The sequence below is a fragment of the Cygnus olor genome, chromosome Z (assembly GCF_009769625.2).
Source record: "Cygnus olor isolate bCygOlo1 chromosome Z, bCygOlo1.pri.v2, whole genome shotgun sequence".
Classification (NCBI taxonomy): Eukaryota; Metazoa; Chordata; class Aves; order Anseriformes; family Anatidae; genus Cygnus; species Cygnus olor.
This window is the reverse complement of record NC_049198.1, coordinates 18,166,235-18,189,625: the sequence shown is the minus strand read 5'-3', so window position 1 is coordinate 18,189,625 and position 23,391 is coordinate 18,166,235. Positions and strand designations below refer to the sequence as shown.

The following is a 23,391-nucleotide window of genomic DNA, read 5'->3' as shown; positions in this document are numbered from 1 at the left end:
GAGAAAGACTGGTGGTATCTTGCATTACTGAACTGTGCATGGTGAATCTTCAAATACAGGATGCCAAGAAAGGACACAGAATGAGTTTAGAGCTGTTACCACCATGAAGCCACCCATGCCACTGGAGCCAGAAGTGAGGCTTCATATTGCTGGTTTGCGTGATGATTACTGTAAGTTACTTTCTTCTATTCAAAGGCTTTTGCAGAGGTTGGGAATACTTATGTATTCTTCAAGAAAGATGGCAAGTGTGTGTCCCTTTCAGATCAAATGGAAACTCTCCAAGGCTTATGCACAATGTAATTTTTCTTAAAACAATTCACCTTTGAAAACTGCCTGACCCAGCACGTAGAGATGACTGATCAAACCCTAGAATCAGTATCACCTAAATCTCATGCAGCTTTCTTCAGCAATAGGTATCAATACAGCTTTAAAGTCAAACCAATATACTGCTTATTAATTAAGCTAAGGACATTTCAGATACCAGCTTTGGATGTCTAGCAGACTGTCAATGCAGCAGCAACTTTATTGAGAAGACTTTGAAATCTCTTGTTTTAGGGAGACATCACTGATGTTGTTTATGGTTTAGATGACAGATACCTTCTGAACTAAATCCTCACTTACATGTTTGGTGATGTACAGGCAAAAATTAAACATACACAAGTTACACCTGAACATGCATGGATTTCTGGTCTACAGCACCAAATATGTCTTAATACTTTTGACATTCTAACAACCCTGTATGTGAAACTGTTAAAAAGTGTCCCTATGGTTTTTTTTTTATTTATTTTAACTTTTAATATGTCCTTACAAGCGTTATTTAGATGTAAATCTATGAGCAGGACAAAGGTTTGTTTGCCTGCATATTGAGGCTGGATTTCTACCTGGATGATTTACACTGATTATGCACAAAGTGTGTCCCAAGAATAAGCGTAAGTAGTCTTTGGAAGTGATTTCTTAATACTTATTTCTGACTGCAGCAACCAAGACTCTAACCAAACAGCTGACTGATAGATTCAGCTGTTCTTTAGAGTGATTTTAGTTATCAAAATATGATGTCAGACCTTGGACTGTGGTAACAATCTTCTTCAGGGGTCTTGTAAAATTACTTTTAAGCTGCCATAAATGGACAGCGGAGGATTTCCATTAGACAAGGGAAAGAGTCCTGTGTTGGTATTAAATGTTGTATACCAAGTCATTCTGCCCTGTCTGACATAGCAGGCTGTTTTGAAGCCAATCAATGTAGTGACTTGCCTTGCCGGGATCTATAATGCACCCAGCATCAGGGGCAGTGTAAACAGTATTTCCGGCATTCACTTGCTGAGCAGGCTCTGCGGGTGAGGATCAGAATTTCCCTAACTCGTTTCTGCATTTTTCTTCTGTCACTTGCAACATAAATGTTAACATTAGCTCAAGGACATAGGAGAGACTATAGCATATGTATTCTCTTCTATGTCTTTCTTATTAACATGAATTACCTTGAAACAAGAATGTTTTGGGATCTGTAGCTGGTGATGAAGAACCCTCATTTCTGGTGGCAGAAATTAGAGTGATGTGAGCATCCAAAATGGAGTGTGATAAATGCAAAAAAAATAATGAGGAATCTGTCAGTCATGTTCTGTTGAACAAGCATACCAGTTTGTGGACACTAGCCTGCTGAAGACCTTGGCTTGTTAGAAATACTCTCCTTCATTTAGTTCTCATTTGGTGTCTTTAATGAACACTAGCTAGTAATGGTTTCATAGAAGCAATGTCCTGAAGTTTTCCCATAGCTATTAAAAAATAAACAAAACACCACCACCTTCTCTGCCCCAAACTATGCACCTCTCTCCCATCCCTTACCTACAACCTTCTTGCAGTGATTTTTAGTACCTTTCTTCTAGATCTAAACATACTGGACTGGAACCTTGAAAATCTCATTGCTGTTGCTGTAGGACCTGCTGCACATATCTGGAATGGAAGAACTCTTCAAGGCATTGAAAGCATTGATTTGAATTCCTGTTCCAAGTACATTTCATCTCTGGCTTGGATAAAAGAAGGAACTTGCCTTGCAGTTGGCACTAGTGATGGAGAAGTGCAAGTACTTAATAATTTACTTTTTCAGTCTTTTCTCCATTTCTAGCTAAAATACCCATAAGACAATATGTATCGTATTTTTTTTATTTTTATTTTTTAATTGAAACAAAACAGAAAGATTGGCTGAAATACAGAAAAACCCTGCTGGGGACAAAATTTAGCACTTATCCTATATCATCATGCACTTTATTGAATAAGTAAATGCTGTCCAGTATTATCTACATGGAGCCTCTAAAGCTACTCAAGAGCTGGTGACTGAATTAATGATTCAGCTGTTCATAGAGAGTCAGATTTTTTCCAACAGTAAGAGGAACTCTAAATTATTTTTTCTCAGCACAGCCTATTCTTTCTTGTACATCTTTTGCAAAGATCACTCCAGTAGTGACAGATGCCTTTAGAACTTCAGCTAAAATTCTCTTTATGGATTCACACACACACACACGAATTTGACTTCAGTCTGATTATACCCATACACCTCAGTCTGCTCTTAAGGAGCAGTCCTGTTATTGAAAGGTTTTTTTGGACCTTGGCTGAGATGCTAGAAAATATGGGGATCTACCTGCTGCAGTTCTGAGTCAGCAGTCTGAAGGTACTGAAGGCCAGTGCTTTCAAACATGCACGTCCAAACACTGCCATACAAATAAATAGCTTTAATCTCAGAGATGCACATTCTCTTACAGTAAAATTTGGAAATACTCCTTCTTGTCTTAGTTGTGAAATAAATTAACTTGAAGTTGTCCATATGTCAAACTAGAACTGGGCAGTGGTTTACCTGCAAACAAATTATGAGAACAATATATATATGTGTATATATATATAAGTATAGATGTATATATTTCCTCTTAAATTTGTATTTATTTTGTTTGTTTTGGATTGGCAGCTGTGGGACGTTGAAACCAAAAAGAGGTTGAGAAATATGTTTGGTCACCTGTCTGTAGTTGGTGCTCTGAGCTGGAATCATTATATTCTGAGCAGGTGAGTGGTGTCCAGAAAGACACATTTCCAGGAGAATCCTGATGCTTTCACTTAGACAAGTGTCAAACTTTCATTTTAGTTGTTTTTGTTGGCTTTGCTTATAGGTGATAGATCCTGTGACTTAACGGCCTTTGCAGGAATAATATGCAGGTTTCCTTCATGGCAGGAAAGAAGCCAAAGGGAATTTAGCCCACCTCTTTAGTCTTTGTTTCTCACTCTTCAAGAAAGCTGTCGGTACTTGCAGAATCTCACTAGGATGTGGAGACTATGGTTCTAGTTTTGTGAAGAGCCTGAGCTCTAAATGGTGTTGTCTCCAATGGGTCTGGTCGTCAAAAATCATAGCCTATGCAAAGGAGAGGGCCTGTAGCTTAGGCTCCGTTGATATCATGGCAGCGCCAATCTTTTCAGTTACATAGCAACACGGAAACAATAGCAAAGGTTGACTAACTTTATTGTTAACCTCAAAATGAAAGTATCTCTTGATAAGAACACTAGAGGTAGTTTTATTTTGATTTCATACGATGCTGTGGCTTTTGATTCTATTGGGTGTGGTAGGTGGAGTGGGGTACGAGGATACCAGATAAAATCAGTTAATAAAATGCTGTGGCTCTTGCAGAAGTAGGTACTGCGGGTGGGTTAAGTTACAAGGGTGTAGCTTCAACACCTGCCAATGCCAAGTAGCATAACCTTGTTACAATACTGATTAGTTTCAATGTGCATTTCAGCTTGGCCAAAGGAGTGAAAGCAACAGAAGCATTACAAATCTTTCTGAGTGGAAAATGATTATAAAATTCAACATGAATCTGTGAACTACAGTTATTGTTGATAGTCTAGGTTCAGATTAACAGATTTCTCTTCTTAGGTTTGAATCTAACCAGTTCATTACTGCACAGTTAAAATAATCCGTATAATTAAAAAAAAAAAAAAGGCATGGATGTGTATTCATTATGACTAAAATGAAAGCAGAATTCTTACAGAAAACTTCAATATCAACAACTAATACTTTGGGATTGCACACTAATTCCTGTGGTTAAAAATTGCCCAACAACACATCCTCAAAATAATGAGCCTCTAAATAAATGTCAGTACCAGAAATTAACTTGTCCCAAATTTTTATTAGTTTCTATTTGTTTTTAGCAAAACAGATACTATCTTCTGTGTCAAAAACAAATAATTTTGATTTCTTATTATACCAAATCAAAAACTTTATTTTCAAACAGGATTCTCAGGAGCCAAGCTCCTTCCCACTCCTATCACTACAATCGCTGAAAACCTTAATTTGGCCATTCAATTCATCTCTTTCGGTTAGAATTTATGCTTATTATTTGGGAGGAAAAATCTACATAAATCTTCAGGAGGGAAATGATCATGCCTTTGCATATAATGCATATACTGCTATGTATATTTATAGATATTTTCCATAAAGATGTGCTTAATATTCACTGGTGCACTACTTGATTGGAATCTTTCAGGCTTTTATAGACTTCAAGAGCTTGGCAGGTAGGTAATCCAAGCACAATAGAGTGGCTTTTCTTGCATTCAGTCACTTTGTGCATTTTCAGAGCTTCCAAATCACTCTACTGGCATCTGAGAAATCTTTAAGAGTCAGTATGGGAAGGTCTCCAGTTGTTATTGCCTGAAATGAATCTATTGCAGTAATGTCAGATACCTGTTTCTCAGATACCCAGAAAGTAGGTATTGAATTTGCTGATTTTTTCAGTGTCATCAGAACAGGAAATGTTAATTTCCAGCAGGAGGCTCTATTGTTTTGGTATATGTTTAATGTAGGTAATATCCTTAGAAAGGCAGTAACCATTGATGAGTAAAACCCACATCCAGGAGATAAACTGTAACAGTAGCTGTGCTTTCAGACGGGGTATTTCTTTCTTCCTTTGGTAGACTGACTGTTCTGGCCATGGTACCCGTGGGAGAGCACAGCCTGAGGGAGTGGACCCTCAGGACAGATAAAACCATGCACCCATTTCCTAACAGGTAACTAGTGTAGCAGTGTCAGAGAGGGCAAATATGCTGTGACAGGTAGAGGTGACTGGTGCAGACTTTCATTCAACCTGGAAGAGGGAAGGAGAAAGAGGCCAAGAGGAGGGACAGAACAGAAGAACACAGTGGTGCTGACTAGTAAGCCTTTTCCCAGGCCAGTGCAGTTTTACACTGCCTCTTTGTTGGGTGTGGAGTCACATCTGGCCTTGGCAAAATTCATGTTGCAAAAATACTTTTTTTGAAGAACAGTAAAGAGTTTACATTGAGTGGTCAAGTGTTGAACAAGCGGGCATACATTGCAATATGGATTCAGGCAAATGAAAACCATGATGAAGAGCAGGTATTTCGCCTGTCTGGTTCTGAGCAGATGCTTTGTCCCTTTCTGTTGTCAGCCACCCCTGTACTGTTGTACTGCATGCATGCTTTACTCTGATGTGGTTTGCTTCTGAAACCACTGAAGAAACATGAATACGATGAGGTAGGTTGCTGTCTTTAACATTAAATGTAAGCTTCGTTTTCTCATTTACAGTGGTTCACGACTAGGATCTATTCATCATCATGATGTTCGGGTTGCTCAGCACCACATTGGGACTCTTTGCCAAAACAAACAAAGCATTTGCAGCCTGAAATGGTCACTAACTGACCAGTTGCTCGCAAGTGGATCTAATGATGGTACATTGAATATCTGGCCTAGTGACCCTGGTATGAAAGTGCAGTCACAGCCATTGAAGACAATACCTCATTCTTCAGCAGTTAAGGTATATGGAGGAGGAACATCTTCTGTTCTGTATTTGATCTCATGAAATTGTGTTGTTGATGTAAACAGCTATGGAATTTTTCAGATTATTTCAGTTTCTTTGGATTTCTGTTAGCTTCTTCTCCCCTGACTGTGATGCAGTTAATTTTAAGACCAGTTCTCATGCAGATAAGTTTGCTAGTGCTTTGATTAGGAAATGTTACCAAATTAGTAGGCCTTTGTAAATATTATATCAAACAGCAATGAAACCTACAGCCTGCTCCTCTCCTCCATCCTGTGCAGAAAACTTCAGTGGCACAATACTTAAAAGTTACCAAACAAGACCTTTCAATAATAGGAGTTCTGGAAAAGTCTCTCAGAACTTCTTTCTGCTGAAATTATTTTAAATGTGAGGTTTCTTTTAACCTCCTGATGATATTCTCATTTCAGGTTATGATTGCTGGTAGCAAAGGATCTGAACTGAGAAACTGGAAATAGGACAATTTAGATTCTTCGACTTTATAAAGTCCCAATCTGTGAGGGAGAGAGGACAGGTATCAGCAGTAAGGGGAAGTCTAGCATTTATGAACTGTTAATCCTCCCAGAAAATTCTGTGTCTGGCTTGAAGCACTGATGTTAGAGGGTTAGAGAAGGTTATTGATATAGGTAGAAATCAGTTCTTAGTAGCTTTTCTTCAGGTAGAGACTTGGCCTTAGGCATATTGAGGAAATAACTCAGGAGAGATCATCTTTCTTTAAGTCCTGTAAGCCATGTTGCTGAAGCTTCTGTGATGGCTTTTTAAGACAGTAAGTCAGACTGTATTCTGCTGGCTTCTTCTGGTACTTCTGTGACTTGTGAAGGGGAAGCAGAGAAGCTAGAGTTTAATGGGCATGTGTGATGGAGTGTGTGCTAACGTGAAGCAATGGCAAAGGAAGGAACGCTCGGAGGTTTGGCATGCTACATTCTGTGTGTATATGGAAAGAGGAGAATGATATAGGGTGGAAAAAAAAAAGCTACATTATGGGTGCTTGTTGCAGTTCATTTTTCCAGTTAGGCTTATAAGCAAAATCTATTTTCTGTTTTTTGAGCTAACCTCCTAGTCTGTTCTGGCATATGTTTTCTTTTCCTTTTTTTTTTTTTTTTTTTTTTGCTCAGGCTATGAACTGGTGTCCTTGGCAGTCCAAAGTCCTTGCTACAGGGGGTGGAATGAAAGATGGGATTTTGCGTGTCTGGGACATAAACCGTGAGAAAATCATCCAAAGTGCAGCTACAGATTCTCAGGTGAAATGATGAAATGTCTGCATGCTTAGGCTATGCTCTTCTTGTATAGCTGTGCTCATTTGGCACACTCCCACTGACTTTGAGGGTGGTTCTGCGGACAGAGGAACAGCAGGATTTTCTCTGGATCTGCTTCTTGTAGCATTGTGCTACTCAGCACCGCAGTGTATGGCTGGACTCAGAAGCAGTTTGCTGTTTTTAATTCACCACTTCTGTCTCCACACAGAAGTACTTGAAGAGGAGGTGGTCTCACAGCCAGACGCTTTTTATCTTCTTTTCCTTAGTGACAATGATGGTTTTGGCCAAAACTCTCATGAGGAGAGAACATTGAGTGGGAAGGAAACATCCCAGAGTGCTGGTGTAGGGAGAGGTCTAAGAGTCAGAGGGCAAACATCAGTCTCTGGAGTTTGAATATTAGGAGACAGAAGAACAGATTGTCGGCTGGAATAAAGCAGCATAACTGTTGATATTCCTGGAGCTCTGACAACTTAGCTGAAGATGTGTTTAAAGGGCTTTGGTTTTACACTGATAGGCTATTACCACATTTAGACAATAAAACAGCTGTGCTTTGAAGTATTGCAAGAAATGAAAAGATCCTTCTAAGTAAGTAAGTATTGTGTTGGGGCTACTTCTCAGCTTGTTTAAATATTGTAGATAACATTTCAGATCTACTGAATGGTGTATGTCGAGCCTTTCTGAAAACTAAAACAGAATTTTAAATTGCAATAGATTTGTTCCTTGCTCTGGTTACCCAAAACCAGTGAACTGATGACTGGACAAGGCCTTCCTGGAAATCAGGTGAAAATATGGGAGTATCCCATGCTTGTCAATTCATCGGAACTCTATGGCAAGTATTTCAGTTAATAGTTTTAACTATTTCAATTAGCTATCTTCCTGTCTAATATGTTTTCACAAATGCATACCTTATACTTTTAAGTAAAATAAAGTTAAAAAGAGCAGTCACCCACACGTGCTATCACTACCTACATGCACACAGTCATTCACAGAATTCTGATGCATGGAATTGTAAAGGTTGACTTATTAAGATAATGGTGTAAGTTGCTTCTGTAAAATTCCTTGGTTTTAATGACGGGGTTCTCTTATCATTTCTAAGGCCACCCAAGGTGCAGGATGTTGGGGATGTCTTCTCCCTAAGGTTTGCTAGGCCTGGACTGAGTGTTGCTTCCAGTATATTGTAGGCTGATGGCATTCTAGATAAAACAAACCAGAAGAGGGTCTTCAGTTTTACAGCTGGTCATGCCGGGATATTGAACCAGCTTCCAAATGAAGTTTGAAATAAATCTCTATGTCTGAGTTTTAGTTAATGATTTTGGCTGTGAAGCAATGTAGTGCAGCATGTTTCCCTTGTGCCATGCTGACGTGCAGTGGAGTTCCCTCACAGCTCTGTATTGGTCCATGAAGCTGTAGTGCTACATATCACAGTTGTTTTTTGACACTAAGCCTTTTTTGTTGCTGGTGCTTGCTGTCAGTCGGATGCATTGCATTTTACTTTTTCCAGTGTTAGCTGAAGTGATCCAGCAGACAATCTGAAGTTAAAAGGAAAACACAGATTTGCACATTGGCTGGATTTTCTCAAGTATGGTTGGTTTTCACACTCATTGACAAGATATAACAAAAGAAGCTTTGCATTTTTAACCTGACAGACATAGTTGATATTTACAAATGCTTTTTATACCCTATTATTACATTTGAGGGCATTTATTAAATTTCTGATGTGTGCTATACTGGGATGCTGTCCTTGGAACAAGGGACCTGACTTCAGTACTAGACTGTAAGGGGAAATTGAAGAATAGTCAAAACAAAGACAAAAGGAAGAGAGGTCAGCAAAGACATTTGTTTATCTGGTTACAGATTATCCTTGTGTTGTGCTGCTTATCTGTGCTGCTTTTTCTTCCTTACCCCTACTCATTTGTGGGATATTTATGGCTCTTAAGATAATTGCATGTGATATTCTAAGAAATGATATGGAAAGTAACATGATCATTAGTCTTAACTGCTGCATTAAGGTTTCTCAGTTCTTGAATGTAGTATATCAAAGAAAATCTAGATCTACTCTTACCTTTGAGAACAGTGTATGGTGTAAAACATTTACCATATAAGTAAAATATGTTGTTAACTTGGTGATGCTGGAGGGTTAGTTATCATCCTGTTTCGAATTCAGTTTACTTTACCTGCAAAAGAAAATAATTTTATTGAATAAAAAGACCAGATTGCTCTTACACAGATATATTTCTGCTTATGAAGACTCTTACTAACTTATTGTAAGCAAGTGAATGTTTGAAATAATTTAAAATGTATCTAAATATGTTCAGAAAAAACACTGTGATGGATGATTATGACATGGTTCAAAATCAGCCTCAAACACTCTTCAACACACGAGTCTTACACCCAAAGAATTTAATAGATAAACTGTAACTGAATTTCGTTGTTGAATCCTGCAAAATGCTGAAAATCCTGAAAATGCTCAGGTGAAGCACCAACAACTACTGCTGAGTACTTTAGTATTGCCTATTGCTGACCATATTCAGAACAGAATAACAAGTGACAGATAGTAACCTTTTTATAGCAGAGTCCATCTTTGATATGCTTCTGATAGAACTATTAGAGTTTCTAGTTTCACTAGAAAGAAAATGCATTTTGGATGTAAACATCCTCCCCTTAGAACAGTTGTTTTAGACCAAAGAAAACAGATAAGGAACCAAAATATGTAATTGCTTTGAAAAGTACCTGGATGTGATCTTGAAACATAGAAATAAAACCGCAGCCTCCTCCACTCAGAAAATATGGAAATGAATAATTTCAACTTTTCTGATTTCTTCTGCTCCTTCTTCTCTTCTTTTTGACTGAAACTAGTAATCAGTTTTCAGTCAGTATTGTGAATAGTTTTGGAGGCCTCCAAAGATCACATCTGCAACTCCTCCTTCAGAATTGTTACAGACACTGAATGGAGACAGTGTAAGGAAATCTCTGGCTTGCAAACTCCTGGTCCTTGATATTAACAAAGATTGTGTACTCTTCAATATTTTAAGAAGGAGCAAAGCCTCAAAAAAATACCTGCGGAAATAATTTAGTAGTGGTACTGAAACTCTGATTACAAGGTTTAGGTGGGACACACATTTCTCAGCACTAGGACAGCAAAAAATTCCTTTTAGTCAAAAATCCATAGCAGCAGCTTCACAAAGTTAGGACAGACTGGCCATCTACAACACTCCTGAGGATCTTCATCAGGTACCATTGTGGTAAGTTCCACAGTGTCAGAGGGCCTTACAGGTCTTCACATGCTTATCCTCATAATATTTTTCTGAGGATTAATATTATTTCCCCATTGTGTTCATGGAGAATGTGGGTACAAACATCATCTATATTCCTTCAAGTTGTTCGCCCAAGACTTTCTTGATACCTTCACACTTCCTTTTAGGATGTGGTTCATCTTGTCTGTGTTAGATGAGAGACACTATGTCTCAAAAGTGTCTTTTTTTTTTCCTGTGGGCGATGACCTCAACTATATGATCGTCAGTAACTCATCAACCCAAAGAAGCCAGTAAGTAAAAGTAGAAAAGCTTCTCATTTTTTGTGCCCCTGAGCGCCTAAAACCTTAGCACTGGCATTGTGCAAGATCACACAGGAGGCTTATGGCAGAGTAGTGAGGTAAATACAGATCTCAATAGTCTCAGTTTAATACGAAACAGTTTTTCTTTCTTTAGTTCTAAAGTCAGTTACTTCTACCAAGGGAGATACTTGTATAACCAGGTTAATGCCTTGTGTACATTATTTGTGCTGCCAGGCTGGGATAGCTTCTGGCTTTCAGTACCTAGCTGCCAAAGTTTAATACAACTGCAGACAAACTCAAATGTGCTCAATTTCAATAAATTATTCGTTGGGATCACTGTTAAAAGATCCTTTTAACAGTAATAATGTAGCAGCTGGAAACACTATCTCATGATTGTTGGATCAGCTGCAAACTGTCTGCAAGGCATGTGCAGCCAGATGGGAAGGCTCAGCAGTGAGAGACATTTCCAAACACAGATGAGACTGGTGTTGTAAATGCAGTGGAGAATCATGAGTTCAGGTTTAATGTTTTTCTTTGACAGAAATTACTTTGCAATGCAATGCAATACTGGCAGTTAAAGCTTGGTCCCTAAAAAGAAAATACTGCCTTCAGTTCTTTCTTAATGTGAAAGTACTCTATAAAAAAGGCTATCTTTACACATCCTGTGCAGCATGTCAACCTGATAAAGTAAAAGCAGAACAATCTTTGCTGTGGATGGGTGTGATAAAAGTGGTAGACGTTCTCTCTGTAAAACTGTGATATATCTTGCGTTTTTTATACATATTTTATTTTTCAGGTCACAAAGGGAGAGTCCTGCATATAGCCCTGAGCCCAGATCAGAGCAGGCTCTTTTCAGTTGCGGCTGATGGGATAGCTTGTCTGTGGAAATGCCACGAGTCTGGGAAGAGCAAGCACAGCAGCAAGCTTTTTTATAATGGTTATTAGAGCTCATTCCTGTGACTTCTTTTCCTTGAAAGCAAATGATTAAATGTATTTCATCCATTCAATAAAATTCAAAATATGTGTGTTCCTTCCAACTGAAACATGGCAAAAGATAGTATCTTTTTTTTTTTTTCAAGAATAAAGCAATTTTCTGCATCAGTCCATCATATGAAATGTTAGTAGCTTGTCTTTCTTAGCCTAGAGGAAAAATATTCAAACTCTGAAGAATAACATCATATTTATTTTCATTAAACTAGCAAGGATGGATGGAATCCACCATTTGTCAAGTGCCAACATAAAGTCTTAAGTCCTGCCTTTAGCTATAACTCTTATAAGTTATTTTACATGATTTTAATGTCTCCACATGCCAGGCTGTGTAAATTGGCTTGCGTCATTCAAGGGCTGGGATCAGCAGATACCAGTCCAGGGGACTGGATTGTTCCATATCTCACATAGATCATGGTACAAAATCTGTCTAAATATTTCTAGAGATCTTGGCTAAATATATGACTCTAACTAAAAAGAAACATTTTCTTTGGAATTCTTTATTGTTTTCATAGTGCTGATGGTAACTAACTTTGCTAGAAATACTGTCTGTATTGGATTTTGAATTGTTTCCTTTTACCCACCTACTGTGTCTGATGGATGTTTGAAAATATAAATAACTGCATAATAATTATATTAATATGCATAATGTTGTAATCAACCGGTTAATAAGCCAGCTGGGCATAGCCAAAGAAGTATTCTGTTTGGATCAAACACAGCAGTTAGTTCATTGATCCCTTAAGGGTACCAGTTTAATTCTGGGTGTCAGCAAACCTGGCAACTGTTACACTTGTATGAATTTTATTTAGTGCTCACAAGAACCAGACCTCTTGGACTTCTATATGAATTTGTCTGCATAAGACCTGTACACTGTCAACAGCTAAGTAAGGATGTCAGGATTGGTCTTCATTGCTATTCGGGTGCAGCTCAGTAGTGCTATTCAAAGCATGTTCTATCCACAGATGTCTTTTGAGCTTTGATTTAATTATTGCGAATGAAGAGAAGCAGGGGATAAAGATATAAAGATTCACTCTTACTTTCATATATTAAAAACCCTTTGAGCTCAGAAACCCATACTGCTTTCATCCCCTCCCCCCCCGACCCCCAGTGTTAAATACATTTTGAGTATTTCTTATAGATGAACTGGGAGAAAATGAAAGATAAAGGAAGTAGAACAGTGTCAGTCAATGGAAAATTAAGCAGTGACAAAATGCTTGAAAAGAGATAGGCAAGGTTAAAGGGGCACAAGCATCACTGGAAATGAATGTGAAACTGTCATGTCTTTAGTTCTCATCATTCTTAAAACCTCATCTGCTGTTCATAAGTCACGTGGTCACTAACTTTAGGTCTGGAAGGTTGAGACCACTCATCTTTTTTTGCCTAAGAAGTTGCTAATTTACGGTACATCTGCCACCAAGTTACTGGTTTCTGTGGTCATCTTGCTTGGTCTTCAGAACAGGCTAGAAAATGGGAACATTGGTTATCAATTTAGAAATGACTACGAAGAAGCTGATGTCTAAGAATGGGAAATAACTTATACTCTGCTTGTCTTCTAATATGAGCATGTTTGATGCAGCTGATTTTATCAAATATTTAGAAGATGAATTAAATATTCAAAATAACATTTTTTTAAAGGTTAAAAGCTTTTTTTTTTTTTTTAGTTTATGAGTGGGAAAAAAAAAAGCAGTGACATTCAGTTCTTTACTCATATATTTCTGGGATTCCCTCAGAAACTCTTTCCTTCCTATGATGGTATGTAAATGCTATTGGTTTGCCAAGCAAAAGAAAAGAGGGTGGAGTTGTGGTGGAGAAGGAGCTAGTTAATACTCAAGCATATTTTGTTGGATGCTCATCTGTCAAAATAAAAAACTACCTTACTTTCAGACTGAGAAGTGATCAGTACTTAGTTAATTATCCTTGTTCATTTAATGAGTTGTAAAGCTGTGTTGGCCCCAGAAGTATTTTAACACAATACCTAAAAGTGGGAGAAGTCACTGATTTCTCCAGAACTAGCCAATAAACAAATATCTGAAATTGTGTGTGTGTGTGCACTGTAGCTCTATTCTATGACCTTGTCTAAGAAAGCGTTTAAACATGTATTTAAACTCGAGACTGAGACTAATTGGGGGATTGGTCTAGATGATCTTTCAAGGTCCCTTCCAATCCCTAACATTCTGTGATTCTGTAATCTGAGACAAATTAAACATATACTGAGGTGCCTTTCCTGGATGTGCTTCTTTTCTAAATGGACTCCTCTACTGTCATTTCCTTTCACGTGGCCAATATCTATCTTGCTGTAATAGAAATTTGAGGACTTGAGTGGGTAGCATGCTTTTGCTTCACTAAACTTTTAGAGGTACTGTTGCTGAATACTTAGAGGCATAGAGCATACAGTTGGTAGATCAATGTCCATGTATAGCTGCCTCATTCTGAGATCTTAACATCTGAAATCAGGCAAAATGTGAAACCTTGACTTCTTCCCTGTAAAATGTGGTATATTTTTAACTCATTGCTATTTATATGTGTAGCCTGTGGTTCACAGAAACACAGCATCCCAGAAGGGCTGAAGCTGGCAGGGACCTCTTGGTCCACCTGGGCCAACCCCTGCCCAAGCAGGGACACCCAGAGCAGGCTGCCCAGGACCACATCCAGGGGCTTCTGGAGATCTCCAAGGAGGAGACCCCACAGCCTCTCTGGGCAGCCTGTCCCAGGGCTCCCTCACCCGCACAGTGAAGTACAAGTTCCTGATGTTTGGATGGAAACTCAAGTTTGTGCCCACTGTCTCATCTGGTCACTGAACACTGCTGGGAAGAGCCTGACTCCATCCTCTTTGCAACCCCCACCCCCTTCAGGTATTTATACACACTGAGATCCCCCCCCCCGAGCCCCCTCATCTCCAGGCTGAACAGTCCCAGCTCTCTCAGCCTCTCCTCATAGGCTCATCTTCTCTCATCATCTTGGTGGCCCTGCACTGGGCCCTCTACAGTCTGTCCACATCTCTGGACACAGTGCTCTAGGTGACCTCACCAGTGCTGAGTAGATCAGAACGATCACCTCCCTTGACCTGCTGGTGATACTTCGCCTCAAGCAGCCAAGAACAATACCATTGGCTTTCTTATCAGGACGGGCACATTGCTGACTCATGTTTAGACCCAGAATGAGACAGAGATCAGAACCCATTTCTATGAGGCCAGCTTGTTCTGCACCTGGGGTCTGTACACACTAAAGGCTGTCTCCAGGGGTGACACAGAGGATTAAGTAAAATCTAAGTTGCCTAAACCTATGGCCATCATCCCCACAGTCCTGTCCAAGGTGGAACACTTTATAACACATACAGAATCCAAACCTTCAGGATGAAGATAATTCTTACAGGGAACTACAGACCGGTGAACCTCACCTCTGTGGCTGGCAAGGTCATGGAAAACATCCTCCTGGAAGCAATGTCAAGGCATATGCAAGACAAAGAGGTGATCCCATACAGCCAGCAAGACTTCACCAAAGGCAAGTTGTGCCTGACCAATCTGGTGGCCTTCTGTGATGGAGTGACTGCATCAGTTGACAAAGGAAGACCAACCGATGTCACCTACGTGGATTTCTGCAAGGCCTTTGACATGGTCCCACATGGCATCCTGGTCTCCAAATTGGACAGATACAGATTTGATGGGTGGGCCATTCAGTGGATAAGGAGGTGGCTTGAAGGCCACACCCAGAGAGTTTTGGTCAATGGCTCTGTGTCCAGGTGGAGGCTGGTGACTAGTGGTGTCCCTCAGGGGTCTGTCCTGGGACTGGTGCTGTTTAATATCTTCATCAATGACACAGGCAGTGGGATCGAGTGCATCCTCAGCAAGTTTGCAGATGACACCAAGCTGAGTGGTGCAGTCGATACACCAGAAGGAAGGGATGCCATCCAGAGGGACCTGGACAAGCTTGAGAGGTGGACCCATGTGAACCTAATGAGGTTCAACAAGTCCAAGTGCAAGGTGCTGCACCTGGGTCAGGGCAATCCCAGACATGAGCACAGACTGGGAGAAGAATCCATTGAGAGCAGCCCTGCAGAGAAGGACCTGGGGGTTCTGGTGGACAAAAAGCTCAACATGAGCCAGCAGCGTGTGCTTGCAGCCCAGAAGGCCAACTGCGTCCTGGGCTGCACCAACAGAGGGGTGGGCAGCAGGTGGAGGGAGGGGATTGTGCCCCTCTGCTGCGTCCTGGTCTGCGGCCCCCAGCACAAGAAGGATGTGGGGCTGTTAGAGGGGGTCCAGAGGAGGGCCACAGAGATGATCAGAGGGCTGGAGCACCTCTCCTGTGAAGACAGGCTGAGAGTGCTGGGGATGTTCAGCCTGGAGAAGAGATGGCTCTGGGGTTACCTCACTGCAGCCTTTCAGTACTTGAAAGGGGCTTATAAAAAGATGGAGAGTGACTCTTTTCTCCATCAGATAATGACAGGACAAGGGGGAATGGTTTTAAACTAAAAGAGGGTAGATTTAGATTAGAGGTTAGAATGGCAAAGAATGGACTGAGAGCAGCCCTGATGAGAAGGACCTGGGGGTTCTGCTGGATGAAAAGCTCAACATGAGCCAGCAGTGTGTGCTTGCGGCCCAGAAGGCCAGCTGCGTCCTGGGCTGTATCAAAAGCACCGTGCCCAGCAGGGTGAGGAATCATAGAATCACAGAATATCCCAACTTGGAAGGGATCCATAAGAATCATTGAGTCCAACTCCTGGGACCACACAGGTCTATCCAAAAATTCAGATCATATGACTAAGTGCACATTCCAAATACTTCTTAAACTCCAACAGGCTTGGTGCAGTGACTACGTCCGTGGGGAGCCTTTTCCAGTGCGCGACAACCCTCTCAGAGAAGAACCTCTTCCTGATGTCCAGCCTGAACCTCCCCTGTCGCAGCCTGACTCCATTCCCTCGGGTGTCGCAGCTTGACTCCATTCCCAGAGAAGCTGTGGATGCCCCATCCCTGGAGGTGTTCAAGACCAGGTTAGATGAGGCTGTGAGCACCATGATCTAGTGGGTGGCATCCCTGTCCATGGCAGGGTGGTTGGAACTAGATGATCTCTGAGGTCCCTTCCAACCCAAGCCATTCTGTGATTCTGTGATGCTCAGATAAATGCTGTGTTGGTTTATGCAGTGCAGTTTATACCTGTCAGTTTCTCCCAGCTCACAGTGAGTAGAAATTATTGCATGTCAAAAAGTTATCAGCTGATTTTCCTTAACTGCTACATCTGATCTTAACTACTACTGAGATACATTAACTCATATGGGCTGCATCCTATTGTGGTGGATCTGTATACAGATTTTCCACTGCTGGAAAGGATGCTGATGGTAAGTAACTTCCAGACAAGAGGAAGAAGGAGACCAAAGAGGAAGCAGTAAGATGAAGAAAATGATGAAAGGAGGACAGTGAAAATGATGAAAGGAGGACAGTGGAAAAGATGGGTGAAGTGTAAAGTAAAGAAGTAAGACTTATTTTTGTGTGTCAGCAACAGTCTTTTGGGTGTTACTTCAGGTCTCTGTAACAGTCAGTGGCCAAGCTGTCCTCTCAGTTTCACTGATGAAGTCTTCCTTGGCTGAGAAACCTCCTCACTGCTTCGCCTTGCTTCTGTGCTTACGCATACCCCTGTGTCTGTGCATGTGTGCCTTCTTGTGTGTTCAGCCCATGGGCCAAACATGCATAATCACTTTTTAGGAATAACAATAAGGTATGTTAGAAACTATGTTTGTGTAGCATTTGTAGGGGACAGAAAACGTAAAAGAAGATGAAGATGTTCAGCATCAGAAATTTCAATAGAGATCCCTGTAGTTTAAGCCTTCTCCCCCCTCATCCTTCCTTATTCCTCTATAACAAAACTGCTTTTTCTTCTCAATAAGATGCCAGGTGGAAGCAGTCCTGTAAAAAGTTTTAATCTGTACATTCCTGTAGTGTGTTTATAAGTGATGTATACGTTCACGTTGAAAACAGCAACTGATTTTTTAAATTAAAATCATACAAGATTTCTCCACCTTTTGAAAGTACTCCACTTTCTTTTAGCTAATGCCTATTTCCAATTAAAATACTTGAAAGCAGCACAAAATAAAATCCATTTTTATGGTGTTCATGGTATTGTAAATACCCAAGATTGTCCCCAAGAGATGTGGAGAAGCATTTTTCACAGTAGGTCTGTTTGATGTTTGACAAGTGGTTGTTGAAGCACTTAAAAATTTCACTGCATGTCTGTCAATGGCAGTAATGAAACCACAAAAGTAAGACTTATTTTTTTTTAATGTTACAAACAGTGCTTTATCATATCAATACTCCAGCTGAGATACCTTCTGTCATTTAAAGAAATGACAAAGAGAAGATGGCTTTTCAGCTGATTTTTTTTTTTTTTTAGTATAACATTGCTGATCTTGTTTCATTCTTTGAACATAGTGCAGATCCAAAACATTATGGGCACAGAATATCTGTACTGCAACAGACACTGTGTTCCACATAAATTGACAGCTTCAAACAACAGGATTTATTGCTGTTTCTTTATTAAATGCAGATTACATGAAGGAATGAAGTATAGAAGTTTCAAATACATGAAAGTTAGGAAATAGTTCTCATATCCCAGAGTCAGAAGTCCAACTAAACAGTTGCTGAAAGTTAATTTTCTGAAGTTTAGCAGTCCTCTATACCTATATAATCAGGAGATCTTCTGCCAGATAACTAACAAGTTTTTCAGGTGTCTGGAGTTGTACCTAGCATCTCATTACCTCTTAGGGTTATTTGCGGAAATCAAGATAGAGAAGAGAGCAGTATATACTCAGCATGCAGTGGGGACACAAATGGATGGTTGAGATTCTTGCTCAGATGTACTCATCCAGGTAGGGCTCAGTTTGAACATGCGACGCAAGGACATTGGAAGCCTGGGTCACAGATAGACTCCATGGCAGTGTAAGCTACAAATGGTGTTCTAGCAGAGTCTTCTGTGTTCTGGCACTATTAAAATGACATCTGTCCTGAAAATAAATGTATGCTGCTTCATCCATAAAGACATCAAGCTACTAAAATTCAGCATGGGAATAGCTGCGTGGGCATATCATTATTGCCAGTAAGATGAAGCTGTTTTAAAAGTATATTTCAAAACTAGATTTTGCTATGCAAATACAAAGTAGGAATTTGCTTGGTCAAAAGCCAGTCTACAAGTCTCCCCCTATGGTTTTCTTTATCCACTGAACGTATTGCTTTGTGAGGCGAGTGTAGACACCAGGGGCACCAATAGCACCACACTTATTTTTTTTCCCAAAAGATGTGATGCCTCTCATCACATTATTACATACTAAAGGTCCACCTGAATCCCCCTGGAAAAAAAGGACATAAATTGTTATTCAGATTTACAAAAGTGAAAAAATCCTCCCCATACATAAAGCTTACTCCTGCTGCACAGTGGAAATAAAAACATAGACAGTGCTAGTGTTTTCTTTTTCTTGTTTTCTCCTTAGAAGGTAAGCTTTTCACTAGCAAAAAGAAAAAAAAAAAAAAGAAGACTTCAATGTGATCTTTCAAGTGTGATTTATATGGAATAAATTTAATTCAGTGCCAAGGTATAGCAGGTCTTATTGAATGTGAAAAGAAAAAACGGGAAACTTTCCTCTTGAAAGGCAGAAAGTGTCTAGAAATTGCTACTTTTTTTTTTTTAATATTGTTAATTCAGTATTTAAATCTTTTAAAATGTGGTAGTTCTTAAAAAGTTTTGCATTTGAGTTGGCACCCAGTCAATTTTTTTATTTTTTTTTTTTTTTAGCAAAATTTGTTCCAAAACCCTCTGGTGTCAGAGAAGTTGTTCCATTGAATTTAGCTGCTTGAGAAAGGGCTTATAGAGATTTTTCTATTAAAAAACATTTTACTGAAGAAAAGAACAGCTATCTGCCATGCCTGGATAAAAACACAACATCCATGAAGGTGAATTTTTGATTTTAAATCTTAGAAGAAAAGGCCCTGGTAAATTCTCTCAATTTTAGGATCATTCCTTATAGAGCTGAGGATAGGCAGATACTATGTCTGTAGAAGTTAATATTTTATATTTTATTTTTAATATAACCTATGTGTATATAGGACTATATATGTAAATATACTTACCCTACACGAGTCCCTTTTGCCTTTCTCAGACCCTGCACATATCATCCTGTCTGTTATAGTAGGGTTGTTCTGATAATATTTTTCACTATTGCAGGTTTCTCTGCTGATGATAGTGACATTGACTTCCCTCAGGGTTTCAGAAGGCTTTCTGGAATGATTTTGAGTTTGTCCCCATCCTGCTACTCTACAAACTGTTCCTGGCTTGGGATCATCATTGGAGGTAGGCAGGTCAATGGGTTTCACAGCTTTATTCAATTTTGCTCTTCCCTTAAGCTGTAGAAGATATAGCAAATAGTTTTTATGTCCAACAGAGACACCTGAAAGTTAGATCTATCCCATTATGGTAATGGATGATCAGTGCAACCCGTCTTTCGGATACTTCAGTTGATTGTGAGGGGATTTATGTAATCAGTGAGGTAATATAGGAATAAAGAAAATGAGTATATATTGTCTTATGAAAACCCATTCAACTTCTGCCGAAACATTAGGTCTGAAAAGACCTTATTTCCCTTCTCTGACACTCATATCATTGGGAGATGCCTAAGAAGAGGGAATCTGGGCCTGTTTGCCTAGAGCAAAATAACAGCTATCAGTGAAGCTGGCGAAAAAGAGAATCAGATTTGAGAAATTTTTAATCGAACTGTTTTTTTAGTCAGAACATAATGGTTTTTAGCCAATTTATTTTTATGTTTGAAATATGCTGCTTTCTGTGAATGAAATTCACATGCTTCATCTTCTTCTTAATTATTTCACTGAAAAGCCAGAAAATTGAAACATCTTGGCCAAGCTGCAGAATTTTTCCACTTCAAGTATTGGCATGCATTACAAGAAATGTTGAGTGCCTTAGTCCCCATTGCATCCCCAGCTCCCCCCCAGTCAGCTGGATTTGCAGAAACAAAGTTATCAGAAACTCCTGGGTTTCACTTCACTTCCTCAAAAGAAGGAGGAAACTGGTGCATCATAGGAGATGCATATTCCTTAAGTGACGTGTAAGTAAGTACGTACCTGCAGCAGCATAAGGTCATGTTCCTTACTTTCTGGCCAGTAGCATGGATAGCGAATTTGTTTTGCAATCTTAAAAAACTGTTTTTCTTTTTCTTTTCTTTTTATTGAATGGGCTCCAAGAATAACTTTGTCCCTGCCGCTTTGCCTAAGGAGAAAGACAACATGGTTATTGGGATTCACTTGTGTTAAGTCCATAATTCCTTGCTGTTAAATGTGGTGCTGTAAACCTCTTTTCTCGTGCCTGAAAAGCAACAGTAATTTAGAAAACTGTAAAAGATTACCCTGTTTTACAAGTAGTTAACAAAAGTGTCTCAGTGAATCACAACTGATGTTGTAATATTCTACCTTTAATTTGCCAGGAACAGACAGGTTCAGGTACTTGACTGGGAACCTATCCCTGTTGTTTCCCTTGGGAGCTGGATGCCCACTGCTGCCAAATGGGGGAAGCCTGGCAGAACAGGCTGGCCCTCAGCTGCCTCTTCCTGCAGCAACCAAAACCCTGTGGACATGGTTGCTCCTGTTTCTTCAGCTGTTAAGAGCTGTTTGACTATTGACTGAGCATCATTATGTTGATTACTTACTGTATTTTTTCTTCAAAGAGATTTCTTTTGGAATCACCATATAGTTGCCATATATTGATAGTACTTATTTCGGGCCCTGTGCTGCCTTTGTAGTAGATATCTCCCTGTTTGACTGGTGGCAGGAGAAATGGATACAAGCCTCTGATGTCTGCAGAGCCCAGCGATTCACTGGTCCTGGGCAGGCTGCTGACAGAGCCTGTGTGAGGTCTGGCTCAGCAGCAGCTCCAGTCCTCCCAGCAGAGGCAATGGGTGGGACGTGAGATTTGAACCTTGCATCTCTCCTGGCAGGGAGAATGTGCTGGGCCAAATAGCCATGCACGTCTTGAGTCAGACAGGAGGGAGCTAGCACATCCAGTAAAGCAGAGATCTCTAAATGACTCCTGTCATCTGTCTGGAGAATTTTTTGCTCCTTTGTAATTGCATGTTGTCTTTCTGTGCTGAGCTGTGTGTCTTTTACAGAATAAAACAACAAGAACTTGTTTCTGTTTTCTGAGCAGCTATTTAGGCTGGCCAGTCCTCTCGCCAAGTGTACTGGTTGACTGAGAAAACAGGCATATGCCTTTCCCCCAGATTTACCACTTCAGTGTTGCTATTCTGTGCTTGCCTGCAGCTAGAAACTCAAAAATATCTCTTTAGAAACAATGAAGAACAGTATACCTTGTTATATTATTTTTTACTCACCTAAGCACAGTCGTCAATATCATTTTTAAAACACAGTAATCAGAACATGATCATGATCATACTAACTGTACACAACAACCAGGGATATGAACTTTCCTTCTTGAACAGAGAAAACAGATACTCACTAAGGACAATCTCCAAATCAGAGTGAGAACTTACACAGGACAGTGGGCAGCTGTTAACACCCAGTTCGGTTTGATCAAAGCTCCTCCACAAATAGGTAGTCCTTCTTTTCGTAAGATTAGGGCCATAAACGGTCTTGAGTGTGGTGTTACTTCAGCTCCTCCAATTATATCCACACATAAACCTAAAAATAAAAATAAGCCACAATACACATAGCTGGGCTAACAAATACTGACAGACACTGCAGTCTCCTGGAAAAGAACATTTTATGTAATCACAAAGTATACAGACACACAAGTATGTATGCATGTCACAATGCTGGTCTTCATGCTAGATTTCTAAAATTGCTCAGCAGTGCTAATTCTGTATGTTTCAGTAGGACCAAAATTAGGTCAATGGTGTGACAAAAAGAAAACAAACAAACAAACAAACAAAAACAACCTAAGACACAGAAAAATATTATTGATCTTGCACAGATTTATTTTCCTGATGTTCACGGCAATGGTTAATTTCTTAGCTGTCATTGTAAGAACCCCAGATCTGACACCAGATAAATGTTGTCCATTATCTGTCCTATGCGGACACTTGGAAACTGGGCTGTATATGGTAAGTAACATCAAATGAACATGTTTGTCAGAAAAGCAGAAAATCAAGCAAATAATATAAGTGTATGCCTGTAAAGAGAAAGGTGGAAAAATGATCATATTAATTTCTCTGAATTCTTCCAAATAGCTTGTCCTCTGTGTAAGTTTAGTTGTTACTATCCATTCAGAAATGATTTTGTCTGCATGAAAGCTCAAAGAGATACAGAGAGTTCTGTTATTGTAAGAACTACAATAACAATTGCAACTACTTTCTTTATGCTAATGCACATCTGCTTAATTCTAACTCCATGCATCAGCATTTACCTTCAAAAGCATCTAATTTTGTACTTACCTCCAGGAATTACTAGGAGGATGACAGCAGCAGAGGTCAACAAGGTAAAGAAAGCTCCCATGGTTACTAGCTGCTGTTCTCCGCTGGTCACTATGCAATATATAGCAAAACAAAAAGGATGTGGGTTTTGTTTTTCCTCTTAAGGGTATTTGACATTTGTAACTATGAAAAAAAAAAAATCTCCCCAACAACATAGCTCGCAGCTGAGGTGCGAGTGAGAAGTTGCGTCATCTGTTGTGGTGTGAAGACAAAATCTCCTTTCCTTCACGCTCTTTCTGTAGCATTACTGGACAGTTAATATGAATATCAGAGTGAAACTTTGCAGGCCACTACAAA

At 39.7% G+C, this 23,391-nt stretch overlaps 2 protein-coding genes across 2 annotated transcripts in view; one reads left to right on the top strand and one right to left on the bottom strand.

Moving 5' to 3' along the window:
• Nucleotides 1–11,674, top strand: part of CDC20B (cell division cycle 20B) — a 32,124-nt gene extending 20,450 nt beyond the window's left edge. The window contains exons 6-12 of the mRNA XM_040542273.1: nt 60–170; nt 1,881–2,077; nt 2,954–3,048; nt 5,576–5,804; nt 6,938–7,063; nt 7,790–7,907; nt 11,428–11,674. Of these exons, the coding sequence (XP_040398207.1) occupies nt 60–170; nt 1,881–2,077; nt 2,954–3,048; nt 5,576–5,804; nt 6,938–7,063; nt 7,790–7,907; nt 11,428–11,576 (1,025 nt within the window). The 3' untranslated portion in view covers nt 11,577–11,674. The remainder of the gene's footprint in view (nt 1–59; nt 171–1,880; nt 2,078–2,953; nt 3,049–5,575; nt 5,805–6,937; nt 7,064–7,789; nt 7,908–11,427) is intronic.
• Nucleotides 11,675–17,997: 6,323 nt separating this feature from the next.
• GZMA (granzyme A) lies at nt 17,998–23,158 on the bottom strand. Its single transcript, XM_040542270.1, has 5 exons — nt 23,056–23,158; nt 22,156–22,303; nt 20,735–20,879; nt 19,730–20,002; nt 17,998–18,951 (listed from the first exon to the last, which is right to left on the bottom strand). The coding sequence occupies exons 1-5, from the start codon at nt 23,114–23,116 to the stop codon at nt 18,790–18,792; spliced, it is 789 nt and encodes a 262-aa protein (XP_040398204.1). The 5' UTR covers nt 23,117–23,158; the 3' UTR covers nt 17,998–18,789.
• Between the last annotated feature and the right edge of the window lie 233 nt (nt 23,159–23,391).

Coding starts and splice junctions, on each gene's coding strand:
- GZMA (XM_040542270.1), bottom strand. CDS start 23,116: ATGGGAGCTTTCTTTACCTTGTTGACCTCTGCTGCTGTCATCCTCCTA. Junction 20,880..22,155: donor ACAGCTGCCCACTGTCCTGT/GTAAGTTCTCAC, acceptor CTTTCTCCTTAG/GCAAAGCGGCAGGGACAAAG. Junction 20,003..20,734: donor ATGACCTTATGCTGCTGCAG/GTACGTACTTAC, acceptor TATCTTCTACAG/CTTAAGGGAAGAGCAAAATT.